At 46.9% G+C, this 15,382-nt stretch overlaps 1 protein-coding gene across 1 annotated transcript in view; it reads right to left on the bottom strand.

The window, feature by feature from the left end:
* The window catches only part of Wwp2 (WW domain containing E3 ubiquitin protein ligase 2), a 127,110-nt gene that overhangs the window by 15,009 nt on the left and 96,719 nt on the right, over nucleotides 1-15,382 (bottom strand). Inside the window, exons 9-10 of the mRNA XM_028889212.2 lie at nucleotides 11,608-11,697; nucleotides 2,579-2,753 (exon numbers count right to left, since the gene is read on the bottom strand). Coding sequence (XP_028745045.1) covers nucleotides 2,579-2,753; nucleotides 11,608-11,697 — 265 coding nt within the window. The remainder of the gene's footprint in view (nucleotides 1-2,578; nucleotides 2,754-11,607; nucleotides 11,698-15,382) is intronic.

Raw genomic sequence — 15,382 nt, 5'->3', positions numbered from 1 at the left:
CTATACAGAGAAACCCTGTCTCGAAAAACAAACAAACAAACAAAAAAAAAAACAACAAAACAAACACATATCCATCGCTCCTTCTTCTCTTCCCATGAATTGACTTCTCTATAGTTGAGGCTGGCTTCAGTCTCAGGCTCACACTCCCTCCTTGCCTCAGCTTCCCAAACATCTGGGACTACAGGTGTGGACCACCATCCCTAGCTAACCCCCCTTTCCTTAACTCTTGCTATTTGTTTAGTTTCGTTGTTTCTCTCCCAGACTTGAAGGTGTTGGCTCTCCTTCATTATAGCAGTCTTTACTGAATTTCCTTGGCACCCTCCAGTTCCTATCCCATCAGCTCCACTCACCACACCTTCAGTCTGTAAGAAGGACAGAGAAGAGAAGACAGGAAAGGGCAGATGAGACTGAAGAACACAGCATGGAAATCAGAACTGATGGACACCAACAGTGACTTCACTGTTTATAGCTAAAGCAGATCGCTTGGTTTTGTTTTTTGTTTTTTTGCTTTTTTTGGATATGTCTTCCGTAAGGTGCATTTTACAACTCACATCATAAAAAAGGAAAAGGGAAAACCAAAATAAAAGCTTTGCAATATGACCAAAAAACCCAAAGCAAACTCCCACGCCTTCACCGGGAACCAACCGCCCCCTTTCCTCAGCTTCCCTGAGGGTCCAAGTGTGCTACAGAGCAGAGCCGGAAAAGCCCAGACAGGACAAGAGGACTGATGCCCAGAACACCTGGAGGTGCAGGTAGCTCTGAGAGACAGAGCAGTGTCCTTCAGAACCAGAAACACAAGTGTGACTGCTGAACCACCCTCCTGGGTAATGTCCCAGGGCTGGAGGTCCAGGATGCATGCCTTGAGCCAGAAAGTTACGTGAGTTCAAGTCCCTCTGGGATTAAGCACAAAGTCCCAGTAATATTTTAAGATACAAATTCAGAAATAAAGAATGTCTAGCAAACACAGCCGAGGACAGAAAAGGCTCTGGAAGGCAGAGGGTGCAGAGCAGAGGCATGCATTGTGTTCGCAGGGTGAACCTGATGAGCCAGAGCAAAATCCAGGTGCCGAGGACGTGGCCCAAGGGTTCTCTGAGGGAAGGATGGGAGGTCCAATCTGAGTCCACAGAGCAGGAAGCACAGAGTGGCCTGGGTTGGTCCTGCAGACCCTGGCTTCCTCCTTTGGCCATCAGAGGAGGCCAGGTGGAATGCAAACAGAGGTGCCACATAAGCGTGGGACGGAGCTAGTGCAATGACACAACCCGCAGGACTGTGCGGGGTCCTCAGAGGACACAGCGGGAACACACACGGGGCAAAAGGACTGGCGAGGGTGACGCACGCAAAACAGTGGGCACGCCGATTCAGAGCAAGAGAGGCCCCTCAGGCAGTCAAAAAGGCAAACGCCAGAACAGGAGAGCAGTAGCCCAGGAAGCACGGAAAAGGTGCGCGCATACGGAGGCTGGCCAGGAAGGGAGGCAGGAGCCAGCCATCCCAATGCCCTGGACACCCATGTTAACCATATTTCATGTTCTCTAAAGCACAGCGAAGAACAAGATCTCAGTTTAAACCCAGCAAAAGGAGAAGGCGGGGGAGTGGTGGGGACTGCTAGCAGAGTATCAGTTCTTAGTCTTCCTAGTCAAACCCTGGGTCAAGGCCAAACCCCAAAATAACTGTATGAAAGCAAGCCTTCTTACTTGTAACCAGGACACGGCACCATAGCACACGAGAGGGAAAACCAACAGAGACATTTAGAGCAGACAAAAATAAAAAAGGTTCCCACCACGTTTCTTCAGTACAAGATGTCTTCTATTTCACAGAACAAGGTAGCTGCCCCAACCCAAGCAGCTGAGTAAACCATTCCACAATACTCAGAAAGAAAACGGTTTTTGTATTTAAGTTTCACTTCTCAAGACACCTCCACCCCCCAATCCAAACTTTTACCCTGAGGGCTTGCTAAAGTGAGAGAGCCAGGCAAAAAGAAAAACTGCTGAAGAGCAAGTGGAAGTGAAGCCGGAACTCTTCCAGTCCTCCCTCGACGACCTACAAAAGAGCCTCAAGTCTGGGCCGAGAGAAAAGAAGATTCTTTCCATAGATTTTCTTGTTAAAGTTTAGAGAGAAGTGGGATAAAGAAGGGGCAAAAGAAAGCTGCCTTGGGCCGGGCGGTGGTGGCGCACGCCTTTAATCCCAGCACTCGGGAGGCAGAGCCAGGCGGATCTCTGTGAGTTCGAGGCCAGCCTGGGCTACAGAGCAAGATCCAGGAAAGGCGCAAAGCTACACAGAAAAACCCTGCCCGAAAAACCAAAACCAAAACAAAAAAGAAAGCTGTCTCAGGCCTTCTAGATTTGGGAGCCAAGACCACTATGGAAACGGAAAGAAGGATGGCAAACCCAGCTGCAGACACACCGGTGACGGACCTGAGGCAGACACGGAGCTACTGAGTTAGAAACGTGAGGAATCTCACTGAGGTGAGTGACGTCTGCAGTGTCACAGTCCTGCTCACAAGCAGTCTACAGAGCGTGTGTGCCAACCCTGGCGGCAGGGAGGCACCCCTTCTTGGCGGGCTAGCCTCGCCCTCTCTCACCTGGTAGAGGAATCTCTGGCTGAAGTGCTGCATGGCCCCCTGGAGCTGGTTCCGCTGTGACTGCCACTGCTCATAGTTCCGCACGTACTCCGCAGTCGGCCGCTGCCAGGTGGTTGTCCGGGTGTTGTGATCCACGTAGTAAAACCTTCCTCGGGGGTCTGTGCGCTTTTCCCACCTGGAAACAAGGAGCTCGGCTGAGACAGCTACTCCACCATCTTTGCTGGCCCCCAACCCCACCCCCAAATTCTAAAGATAGTCTCAGGATGTCTTATAAGGAACTGACTGTGCCTGGGCCACAAGTCAGCATGTGGCCTACTGGGACAATCAAAATGAATCTCAGGATATCTGCTGGGACATTCTAGGGGAGAAAACAGTCTTCCATCTTTTCTGACTCTGAGTAGAAAGCAGAGCCAGCAGCCACTTGTTAGCTCTACAGTCAGGTTGGCCCAGCAGACAGCAGGGCAGGAACACAAGACAAAAGCTGGGTCGTGGGTTAGAGTATTGAAACACAAGATCTAAGCTTCATTAGAAATCAGAGCATCTAGATTTTTCCATCACATGAGCTGGTAAACTCCCTACAATGTCTACGTCAGAGTGGATATTGATTTGTTGAGACAGGGTCTCACTACATATTCTGGGCTCTTCTGGAACTCCCTCTGTAGACCAGGCTGGCCTTGAACTCAGAGATCTTCCTGCCTCTGGCTCCAGAGTGCTGGGATTAAAGGTGAGCACGACATGCCCAACTTTGAATACCAATGTTTGTGATTTATTCTCTAAAAGGACAGTGATCTCTCGGTGTCATTAATTCCTTAGCTGTACCTCTTCCTTAGCCTTCCTCTAATGTGGGCACTTGCATGTCCACAATACTCTGCTCTCCACAGCTATCCCAGGTCACCTCACCCCCGTCTTCCTGAGAGAACTTTCGACGGACTCTGGTTGGGTCCCCTGTATGCTGCACCCATCCTTTCTCCTGGGTTGGCTTGCTCTCATTTGGTAAAGTAAATCACATGGTACTTTCCGAGCAGAAGTTCCAAAGTCAAGTTTCTGAAACTCAGCATGTCTGAGGATGCTGAGCTCGTCCTCTCCATTGGAATGTTAAAGCAACGGGAAGCCATTTCCCCGCTTGGTGTGACGGCCGCTCTACTGCTGCTGTGGCATTCCTGACTCGTGGTCCTTTCTATGGACCCTAGTTTCTCCCTCTGGAAGCTTCCAACATCTTTTCTTGGCAGTCTGAGATTCCATTAGATGTGGCTTGGGCGGGTCACTCTTCATTTTCCAGGCTGAGCACTGGATGTGAGCCCTGTTAATCTGGATACTTTGCATTTCCATTTTGGCAATTCTTTTCTTTTTGGTTTTTTTGAGGCAAGGTCTCACTATGTAGGTCTAGCTGTCCCGGAACTTACTATGAAGACCAAGCTGGCCTTGAACTCACAGAGATTCACCTGCCTCTGTCTTTGAGTGCTGGGATTAAAGTCATACACTACTGTGTCCAGCTCGTTTTTTTCTTCTCTTCTCTCTCTCTCCTTTCTCTGTCTCTGTGTCTCTGTCTCTGTCTCTGTCTCTGTCTCTCTCTCTCTCTCTCTCTCTCTCTCTCTCTGTCTCTCTCTCTTTTGTTGTTGTTTGTCTGTCTGTTTTTTGTTTTGTTTTTTTGAGACAGGGTTTCTCTGTGTAACAGGCCCTGGCTGTCCTGAAACTCTTTTTGTAGACCAGGCTGGCCGAGAACTCAGAGATCTACCTGTCTATCTCCAGAGTGCTGGGATTAAAAGTGTACACCACCACTGCCAGCTCACTTTTTTCTTTCTTTTTTTGTTTTGTTTTTTCGAGACAGAATTTTCCTGTGTAATCATTTTTTCTTTAAAAATTCTTATATTATGTTTTCTTTAGTGCGTGTATGGGATTCGTGCACATGTAAGTGCCAGAGTGTATATGTGCACATATGGTAGTCAGTGGACAAGTTCCAGGGGTCTATGGGTTCCAGGGATTGAAGTAAGGGTGTCAAGTTTAGTGGCGGGCACTTCCGCCCCTCTGCCGCCCCGGTTTCGGTAGATTTCTATTTTGTTGTAAGAGCACTCCCTCTTCTCTGTCTGTCTGTCTGTCTATCCTCTCTGGCTAGGACTCATGCTTGGGTACCAGGTTCACTAAACTTACCTTCTAATTTCCATTTCTCCAAAAATCTAATAAGTTTGGGGTTCTTTTTTGTTTTGGGGGGTTTGTTTGTTTTTAACATAGTCTCATGTAGCTCAGGCTGGCTTCCAACTCATTATGTAGCCAAGGATGGCTTTGAATTATCAACTGAGGCTGATCCTCTTGCCTCTACTTCCCAAGAACTGAGATTATGGGGCTGGAGTGTTGATTCACAACTGGTTTAAACCACTTGTTGCTCTTACAGAGGACTCAGGTTCAAGTCCAACACCCCCATGGCAACTCATAATTGTCTACACCTCCAGTCTTGGGGATCCTACCTAGGCACCAAGCACGCATATGGTGCACACACATACACACAGGCAAAACACTCATGGACATAACATAAAAACATGTAAACAAAAAGAACTGAGATCTCAAACATGTACCACTATACTTGGCTTTGATTTTCTCATGTCTATTGCCACACATATTAACTGCCAGGTAGCCAGGTCCCAGAGAGGAGGTAAGGAGTCAGTGACAGAAAGATGAGCCAGGCATGATGGTCAAGAGAATCTCGCAGCCTGACTGACTAGCAGCCAGAGTGTTTCCTATTTATACAGAATTGAGTAAGCAGTGATAGCTTCATGCTTCTTTTTTTGGGAGGCGGGGGTTTAGACAGGGTTTCTCTGATTAGCTTTGCACTTTTCCTGGAACTCACTCTGTAGACCAGGCTGGCCTCGAACTCACAGAGATCCGCCTGGCTCTGCCTCCTGAGTGCTGGGATTAAAGGCGTGTGCCACCACCGCCCAGCTAATTCATGATTCTTATACTGAGTTCTTATACTGCGGCTGTATTTTTATTTTTCTCCCCAAACTTTGAGGATATTAATTAAAATTTACAAGCTGAGCATAGTGGTTCATGCCTGTAATCCCAGTCTTCAGGAAGCTGAGACAGGAGAATCACTGTGAATAAAGCAGGAGCAGGCTGCGTACTCAGGTGCAAGCTGCAGGCTGCGCTTGTCTTCCTGAGGCAGAGGCTCAGCTAGCCTATCTGAAGGTCCTCAGACGTCACAGTCTGCAGTTCTCCTCCTCCAGGCTGGCCAATTTCTCCAGCAAAAACCAAACCACACCAAACCCCTCCACTCCTCATCCCGAGGGATGGTTTCTTCAGTCCATCTATTGCTGCAGTTATGGTTTGTGTCCCTAAGCATGGCCCAGCTCTCTGAGAAGCTTTTCAGGGCCAGTAACAGTCACATGGCTGTGTGTGTGTATGTTTGTGTGTACACACGTGGCAGGAAGTATGTGCTCTAACATGCACATGCGGCAGCAGAATGGGAGTGATGACTGACAACCTAGGACTTGAACTGCTCTTGCAAAAAAGGCCTTGAGGTGATCTGCAGGTTTTCATCTCAGCCCACACCCCTCCTTAGGGTCTTTAATGTCTGTGCTGCAATCTGGCCAGATAGTTCAAATGCAGGCTTCCTCAGCTCCAGCACTCGCCTGTCAGCAAAGACATTTTGATCACTATTTCCTGTGTGCTGTCTGTCTGTCTGTCTGTCTGTCTCCCTCTTCTATTCCCTTCATCCTTCCTTCAACTTCTCTCTGATCTTCTGGCCTCCACTTCCTATGCTATGATTATATGCATGTGCTATCATGCCTGGCTATATCTTATCTTTTAACATTTGTGCTTTTCCTAAAATGAATTTGTTGCCATTTTAGCAAGTTTTCAGGAAGAATGGGATAAATACATACTCAGTCTACATGTTTACCTAGAAGTCCTTCACTAGGAGAACGTCAAACTTCTTTAAGACTTGTTTTTATTTGTATGTCTGTCAGTGTGTGTGTGTGTATGTGTGTGTGTGTGTGTGTGTGTGTGTGTGTGTAGCGCACACTCCACTTGTGTATGAGTGCTCTGGGAGGCCAGAAGAGTGTTATGGGTCATGGAAGGAGAGAGGAGGTCACTGGTCACTTCTCTGCCACTTCTCTGATCAATCATGTTCTTATCCCAATATCTGACTAGAGTTTTTATTGATAAAGAATAATTAGATAAACACTTCACCCAGAGAAGGTCACTGACTGCTTATCTGCCACTTCACTGGTGGTCAATCAGGTTCTTACCCCAATATCTGACTCTCAGGTTTTTACTGAAGTTTTTATTGATCCCAAAAAAAGGCCGAGCCATTCTCTTAGCCATTCCCTAGTACTTCCTGTGTCTCTCTATATATCCTCAGTCCTCCAAAACCTCTAAGGCTGATTTTGGCCCGCTAGTAGCTAGCTCCGCCTTCTGATTCAAAGTTAACTTTATTGGCAGTCTCGGGAGTGTCAAAATGCAATCAAAACATCCCACAACAGAAGAAGGCACTGACTCTCCAGAGCTGGAGTTACAAATGGTTGTAAGTCACCTGACATGGGTGCTAGAACCCAAACTCAGCTCTTCTGGAAGAGTAGCAAGCACTCTTAACAGCTGAGCCTCTCTCTAGTTCCAAAATGTGGAATTTCTAAGCTGGATAATTCCACCATTTATTTCCCATAAAATCTTGTGCAGAGTCATAATCTTTGAGAACACAGCAGTGTTTGAAGATGGAGTCAGCCTGCTCACTTCGGCTCTACTGAGCACCAAAAACCAAAGCTCCACAGGCACACCAGCAAAACTGCTCCATGCACCCCCACCCCCACCCCCGGCACCTCTACTGATGCCATCCTCCTGCTCTCATGTAAGTATACCCCTACAAATGTCTGGGGGCTTGTCCAATGCTGCCCTTCTACAGCAATCCCTCTCTCTCTGCCTAGCTCTGGTTGGAGCACTGCTCAGGACCGACCAAAGAGCACATGATGCAGCCTTGGCTACCAGGCCCAATACTTTGTGCTCCAGAATAAAAGGACTGAGCTGCACATATGTTGCTATGAATTTGCTATAATAGGGCCATGATAAAGTGAGTCCTTTGACCAATCTTGTTTCTTAATCAGTAAGTTTACTGAGATAATTGTTTTATTTGCTGTTTTAAAGTTGCTATGATCGTGATTGTATCTCACACTGCTCTGGGCAGAGACTTCTCTTATTAACTATGTTCAATATTTTTCTTCTTTCTGGGTTTCCTACCATACAAGGAAGTAAAAGCCCTTCACTTAAGATTCTAAAAGAACTGTGTTGGGTACCAAGACAGGCATCTCCCATGAGAACACTAAAAGGCTGTGAGCAGGTTGGCAGAGTGCTTGCCTAGCATGCACGAGGCCCAACATTGCATAAAGCACACTGGGAATCCCAGCATTTGGAAACAGAAGCAGGAAGAACAGAAGTTTGAGGTCAACCTTGGCTATATAGCAAGCTTGAGGCCACCCTGGGCTACATGACGGTCTGCCTCAAAAAAAAAAAAAAAAAAAAAAAATCCAGTAACAATAACCTCACCCTAGAAAGAAGAAAGCTTGATTGGTGTCCCAACTTAATATCTAATGAATAGTAAGACCCTAGCCATCCTTAGAACTCCATCTCTAACTTGCGCTCCACTCAAATGCTTAACAGATCAATGTCTACATTTAATCCCAGCACTACACAGAGAAACCCTGTCTAAAAAAAAAAAAATCCAAACACCAGCTACAGCTACACATCCTACAGACCAGAGGTTCAGAGGCAGCCACAGTACATTTTACAGCATTCCTGTTCTAAAGTTCAGATGTGCAAGTCATACTGTCAAGTCAATGCTGACCTGTGATACAATTAGCGAGATCCAAACACTGACTGGGTGTTGGATGATATGGAGCAATACTGCTAACTGCCGGGTCCAAAGCCCCCTCTCCCCACAAATGGCAGTGCTGGTGACATAGTCTTAAACAGGACTTTGGCCAGGTGAACACAAGGACTGTTACCAGGCAAACAAGCCTAAAGGTTTCCATTGACTAGAAAAACAGCCCTCCTACAGTTTCTGTTCACCAGGAACTTTCCTTAAGCTTCCCCCAAAGGTCAAGCACAAACACACCTAGTTCTGGATTAATATGGACACTTTGTATCGGCTCAGATCCCCACCCTGCTGTCATATAAAACGAGCTTGTTTTCCCACCAACTGGCTCTTCTCTCTGCCTCCCCTCCACCTTGAGATGGTCTTTGCAACTTGATCCCCAATAAATCTTTCTTTTCTGCTCACTAAGTGGTCTAGTTCTGTAGTTTTGATATACCATCACTTATACTAACAACATGGAGGTTTTACTCCAGTGCCTTTTTTGTTTTGTTTTGTTTTTTGTTTTTTCGAGACAGGGTTTCTCTGTGTAGCTTTGCGCCTTTCCTGGGACTCACTTGGTAGTCCAGGCTGGCCTCGAACTCACAGAGATCCGACTGGCTCTGCCTCCCGAGTGCTGGGATTAAAGGCATGCACCACCACCGCCCGGCTTCGGGCGGCCTTTTTGTTTTTCAGGACTAGATCTCACTGTGTAGCTCTGGTTGTCCTGAAACTCACTCTAAGACCAAGGCTGGCTCCACTGAGATCCATCTGAGTGCTAGGATTAAAGGTGTGCGTCATTATACCTGGCTAATGACATAATTTAGAAGTGTGTACTGAAATATGGGTAAATGATAATGTATACAATCTGCTTCAAAATCACCTAAACCAAGACAAGCAAGGAGGGTGGATGAAGGTTAGAGATCACAGACTGGAAAGGTTTTCTATAAAGCAAATGTCTAAACTTTCTGCTAGTCAGTGTAGCAGTTACTCAATGTGCCACTGCAGAATGAAAGCAGCCATTAAAAACAAACTCAGACCTCAGGAAGTTGAAGCACAGAATCACTATAGGTTCAAGGACAGCCTGCGTTATTTCGGGAAACAAAGTAAGTTCCTGGGCTTCAGAGTGAGAAGCCTATCTCAAAAAAACCAACCAACCAGGGCAGGCGTGGTAACATCCGGCTTTAGCTCTAGGCTCAGGAGGCAGAGGCAGGCAGAGCTACGCTAAGTTTATGCCAGCCTGCTACATATCAAGTCAGCCAGGGCTGCACAGAGACCCAGTCTCAAAAACAAAACAACACATCAACCAACCAACCAGCCAGCCAGCCACGAAAAACCTTCCCATAACCTCAGTGTGGCTCAAACAGCGCTTGCCTACCATGCCGACCACACCCAAGGCACTGGATGTGAGCACTGAAAGGAAAGAGGAGAGGACAGGAGAAGAGTGGTCAGCAAAGGAATGTGGCCATGTTCCAAGAAAATATTATTTACCAAATGGTGGAGGGCTCGATCTTATCCATATGCTATTATAAGGTGTCAACCCTGGTACAGAAAAAACTGCCTCTAAGTATGTCGGGCTCATTATACTATTCTCTCTATACCTGAAAATTTCCATAATAGTATAAAAATTTCCATCATTTCCACAATAAAATGTGGAAATAAAAAAAAAAAAACCCAAACCAAAACACTAAGAAGCCAGTGTTTAACTTTGGTAGCCTTCACTTGACTTCTGTCCAAGCAGACAGAGAGAGAGAGAGAGAGAGAGAGAGAGAGAGAGAGAGAGAGAGAGAGAGAGCGCACTAGGGATGACAGACGAGGAGCACCACTGCCAGGAAAGCAGGGAAGAGGAGGAAAAGCCAGTGCTCCACTGAAGCTGGAGACAGCAGCGCATGTGTGGACATTTGTGGAGCCAGACCACGGTGAGGTGGGATCTGCCTGGCACCCCAGACAGCTGAACCTACCAAAGCACAGAGGCTCTTCCCAGGCCCCCGGCCGCCACCCTTTCCTAGGAGAACTGGGAGGAGGAGGGTGGTGTTCATACACATGCAGGAGCCCCTCATGGCTGCACTGGGTGGGAAGAGGGTGAGTCTTTCTTGAGGGCAGAATTCATTCCCTTCATGAGCTCTAGGAGACACACGTGGAAAGAACTTTCTGTCCCTGGCAGACAGGAAATCAAACCCCTTCTCCCTGAACTTGGCCAGTCTTCCTCACTTGGAAGTCTTTTTCCACCTTTGGTTTGGGAGAACTCCACTGTGTTCTCACCAAGGCCAGATGAATTAGGAGCAACCTGCTCTTGGAGGCAGGCTGTACAGGGAAATGTAGCAACTCTCTTTTTCTTTCTACATTTGTATACATGTTGCATTGTGTACATGTTCATGTGTGTCACATGTATGAAGGACAGAGGCTGACATCAGTGTCTTCCTCTATTGCCTTACATATTATTTTGAAGCAGGGTATTTTACTGAACTTGGAACTTACCACTTCAGCTAGTCTGGCTGGCAGTGAGCACAGGGATCTTCCTGCCTCTGTCCTTTCGGTGTCGGGCTTACAGGCTTACTGCACCTGGCTTTTTACACAGGTGTTGGGATCTGAACTCGGGTCTTCAAGCTTGCCTGGTAAGGACTTTACCAACTGCTCCATCTCTCCGGATATTAGTCTTGTTCTGCTTTTTCTTTTCTTAAGAGATTTTTATTTATATTTATATGTATGTGTGTGGGTGTACGCACATGAGAGAGAGAGACAGAGAGACAGAGAGACAGAGAGAGAGACAGAGAGAGAGACAGAGAGACAGAGACAGAGAAAGAGAGAGAGAGACAGAGAGAGAGAGAGAGAGACACTGACCCAGGGTAATTGTCTGCTGCCTCTAAAGAAAGGAACTGAATTGGCCACTCCTCGTAAGGGAGTCTCCAGATAGAAAGCTGACTAATGCCACTGAGACCCCAAGACCCAAGGGGCTTCCTCAAACCTGTCTCCAGGACTCAACGGCCCTGTCAGCACCGAATACCACACGGTAATAAAGCCCCTGGCCATGAGTTGGGTCCAGTGCACTACATGTGGAATGAAGGACAGGTTGAAGTCAGGAAGATGGAGGGACGGAAAGCCAGCAAAGAGAGACAGGGTATGATAAGACAGTATGGCAGAGTGGCAGAGATGCCCATGGGAGATCCCGCGTACCCAGTCCAGTCTCAGGCCTTACCCTGGCGGAAGAGGTCGCTCCCAGGTGGTGGTCTTGGTATTGTGGTCAACATAATAGACACGTCCGTTGGGCAGTTCTCTTTGTTCCCATCTGGAAAATAAAACCCAAGGGAGGCATGACACATACAGTGGGAAGGTCCAGTCCCAGGAAGGAAGGAAGTCCTTCACTGCCAATGCGCTCCAAAGAAAAAGACAAAGCAAAGATGATGTTCAAGGTCAGCCCAGGGTCACAGCAGCTCTGCGCTGCTGCTGGAACCCCTGACAGAAGCACTGTGATGCCCTTTACAGCAGAGGTTACTGTTAACCCCCTGAGCACCACAAGCCTGTATTCCATCATTTTCCTTTCTTTTCCTAAAGATTTGTCTTTTATTATGTGTCTCTGTGTGGGTATGTGCATGTGAGCGCAGGTGTCCAAGAAAGCCAGATGGAGGAACTGGATCCCCCTGGAGCTAGGGTCGCAGGCAGCGGTGAGCCACCCAGCCTAGGAACAGCACTAAAGTAATCTGGAAGAGCAGTATGTGCTCTTCACCACTGAAGAGCCGTCTCTCCAGCTGCTCTGCGGAGTTTTTAAATCAGTGCTTCTTGAGTGTTGTGGGATCAAAGATCCCTTAAGACTACAATGGAGAGGCTGGAGAGATGGCTCAGAGGTTAAGAGCACTGGCTACTTTTCCAGAGGTCCTGAGTTCAATTCCCAGCACCCACATGGTGGCTCACAACCATCTGAAATGAGATCTGGTGCCCTCTTCTGGCAGCAGACATACATGCAAGCAGAACACTGTATACATAATAAATAAATAAATCTTAACAACAACAACAAAAGAATACAATGGAAATTGAGAATGTTCATTTCTACAATGAACTTTGAGCAAAAATTTGCATGCCACCTAAGACAGAGCACCTGTGTGGCCTGGGCAGGCGTCTCCATGATGGGTAAGGTGACCTGTTGACGTCCCACGCAACCTAAGTCAGAAGCTCATTTTTTAGTAAAAGGGGGACCTGTAGGGCCCTGGCCCCTGTTTTGGGTAACTGTTACCTTGCTTGTTGACCTTGACCTTGATATCCTCCCTTTGTTAATTCCCTGCCGGTTCCACCCTCCTGAATGCTTAAGAGAAGTTCCTTGTCTGTGTATCCTGCATAATGGGCATTAACAGCTTAGATGCAAGATTGTAAAACATCTGTAGCTAACTTCTACCCTCCAGGGTTCTCCCATTGTGCTGTAAGCCTCTTCCCCCCTTCAATAAACAGCATTTGGCATTAAAAAAAAATAATTTCTGGGTTCCATGGGCTTCTCTGGAAGCTTAGTTATGGGCCCCATTCTGCTTTTTAATCTACCATAACCTGCTACAATTAAAAATTGTATCATGGGCTGGAGAGATGGCTCAGCAGTTAAAAGCACTGGCTGCAGCCAGGCAGTGGTGGTGCACACCTTTAATCCTAGCACTCAGGAGGCAGAGGCAGGTGGATGTTGTGAGTCGAGGCCAGCCTGGTCTACAGAGTGAGTTCCAGGTCATCCAGGACTGTTTCACAGAGAAACCCTGTCTCAAAAAAACAACAACAACAACAACAAAAAAAAAAAAAAAAAAAGAAAAGAAAAGAAAACAGAAATTTGTTTCAATGTGATTATTACTTGAGTGAATGTAAGATTTGTGCTTCATAATTTTACCTGTAAGAAACACTGAACAGAAACTGCCCCATTCAAACTTACATAGAAATATTCAAAAGCCACAGGAATCCACCAAATAGAGACGGGGATACAGGAACTCAAAGTCATCCTCAGCTACACAGGGAACTAAGGATAGCCCAGGCCACATCAAATACTGTCTTGAAAATTAAAACTGGGTATATACTATACACCTTGGTAGTAGAGCACATGCCTAGTATGCGCCAGGCCCGGGGATCTAGTCTTAGCACTGTAAAAACATAAAAACAGGGGTCAGATTCTAATAACGGTGGTCTGCTCATTTTGTAAAACTGTCCACGATAATTTGATGGGGTGTCCCCACCCACCCCTCTTTTTTTTTTTTTTTTTTTTTTTTTTTTGCCTTTTGAGAGAGTTTCTCTGTGTAGCTTTGGAGCCTGTCCTAGAATTGTAGACCAGGCTGGCCTCAAACTCACAGAGATCCACCTGCCTCTGCCTCAGGAGTGCTGAGATTAAAGGTGTACGCCACCACCGCCCGGCTCCACCCCACTTTTTTGAAGCAGGGTCTTGATATGCAGCCCATGTTGTCCTCAAACTTATCGTCCTCCTGCCTCAGCCTCTTGAGTGCTGGGACTTATAGCCATGTGCTACCAAACCCAATCTGGAATACCCTTCTTTAAAAGATAAAGAATCTGGGGGTTGGGGATTTAGCACAGTGGTAGAGCGCTTGCCTAGCAAGTGCTAAGGCCCTGGGTTCAGTCCTCAGCTCCAAAAAATTATAAATAAATAAATAAATAAATAAATAAATAAATAAATAAATAAAATAAAGTATCTGTTGCAGCAACTGGAGATCTAAAAAACAAGCAAACCCCTGACACTGGTGTCTTTAGCTAAGGGTCACACTGAACTAGTGAAGCTCCGGGGCGGTCTTTCAGAGTCAGCACCACGACTGAAGGCATAAGACTAAATAAAATCAAAAGCTATGAAACGGCCCCCTTGACAGTCCCTTCCCAAACCATAACCAGGCCAGGAAGTGCTGGCAGAGCTACCTGGACTTATTTTTTTTTTTTTAATTTTATTTATTTTATTTTACAATACCATTCAGTTCTACATATCAGCCACAGGTTCCCCTATTCTCCCCCCTCCCACCTCCTCCCCTTACCCCCAGCCCACCCCCCATTCCCACCTCCTCCAGGACAAGTCCTCCCCCGAGGACTGCAATCAACCTGGTAGACTCAGTCCTTGCAGATCCAGTCCCTTCCTCCCAGACTGAGACAAGTGTCCCTGCATAAGCTCCAGGTTTCAAACAGCCAACTCATGCAATGAGCACAGGACTTGGTCCCACTGCCTAGATGCCTCCCAAACTGATCAAGCCAATCAACTGTCTCACCTATTCAGAGGGCCTGATCCAGCTGGGAGCCCCTCAGCCTTTGCTACCTGGACTTCTTCTGCGTGCGAGAGAAGTCAGTAACTGAAAGGCAGGTGATGTCTGTGTGCGCGTGGTACCAGCGTGTGTTCAATCCCTCAGCCCTGCATCATGGGTCTCAGCCTGGGGTGACCACAGAGCAGAAGGCACATTGCCTGGGAAGAGCTGACCTGGCTCCGACCACCTCTCCTCTGTTCTTTGTTCTTCTCCCCAGATAGTAAAAGGGGGACCTGGACATATGATGGTCCCTACCCTGGGACCCTGAATCATAATGTAACTACTAACAAAAATTCACTGGAAAAGTTAAAAACAAACAAGCAAACAAAAACTCTGAATATATTTTTCCTTTATGCCTAAAGTCTTTTCAGTATATATGCAATTTCCACTTTAACTTTCACTCTAGTTTCATTTGAAACAAGGGAAATGACTTTATTATGCCTCGCCTAATATTTTAATTTGAAGAGAGGCGAATACTTGAAATTCCAGTACACACAGTGGTACTGAACTGCCAAGACACACAGCCGTGTTCCCCCTGCCCCCCTCCCTACAGCCCACAGTCCTTGGTGGCTCTTTCAGCACACAGGCCTAGACGAGATCTGCCCTCCCATCTTTGATCGCAGCTGATCCTAGGAAGGAAAGTCACTCTTTCAGGGACTACTATTGTCCAGCCCTGTTCTGTGTCCTTCTGAACCTCTCAACTGACTCGGCTAG

The sequence above is a fragment of the Peromyscus leucopus genome, chromosome 5 (genome assembly GCF_004664715.2).
Source record: "Peromyscus leucopus breed LL Stock chromosome 5, UCI_PerLeu_2.1, whole genome shotgun sequence".
Classification (NCBI taxonomy): domain Eukaryota; kingdom Metazoa; phylum Chordata; class Mammalia; order Rodentia; family Cricetidae; genus Peromyscus; species Peromyscus leucopus.
The sequence above is the reverse complement of the archived record's forward strand: the minus strand, read 5'-3'. Positions and strand labels throughout refer to the sequence as shown.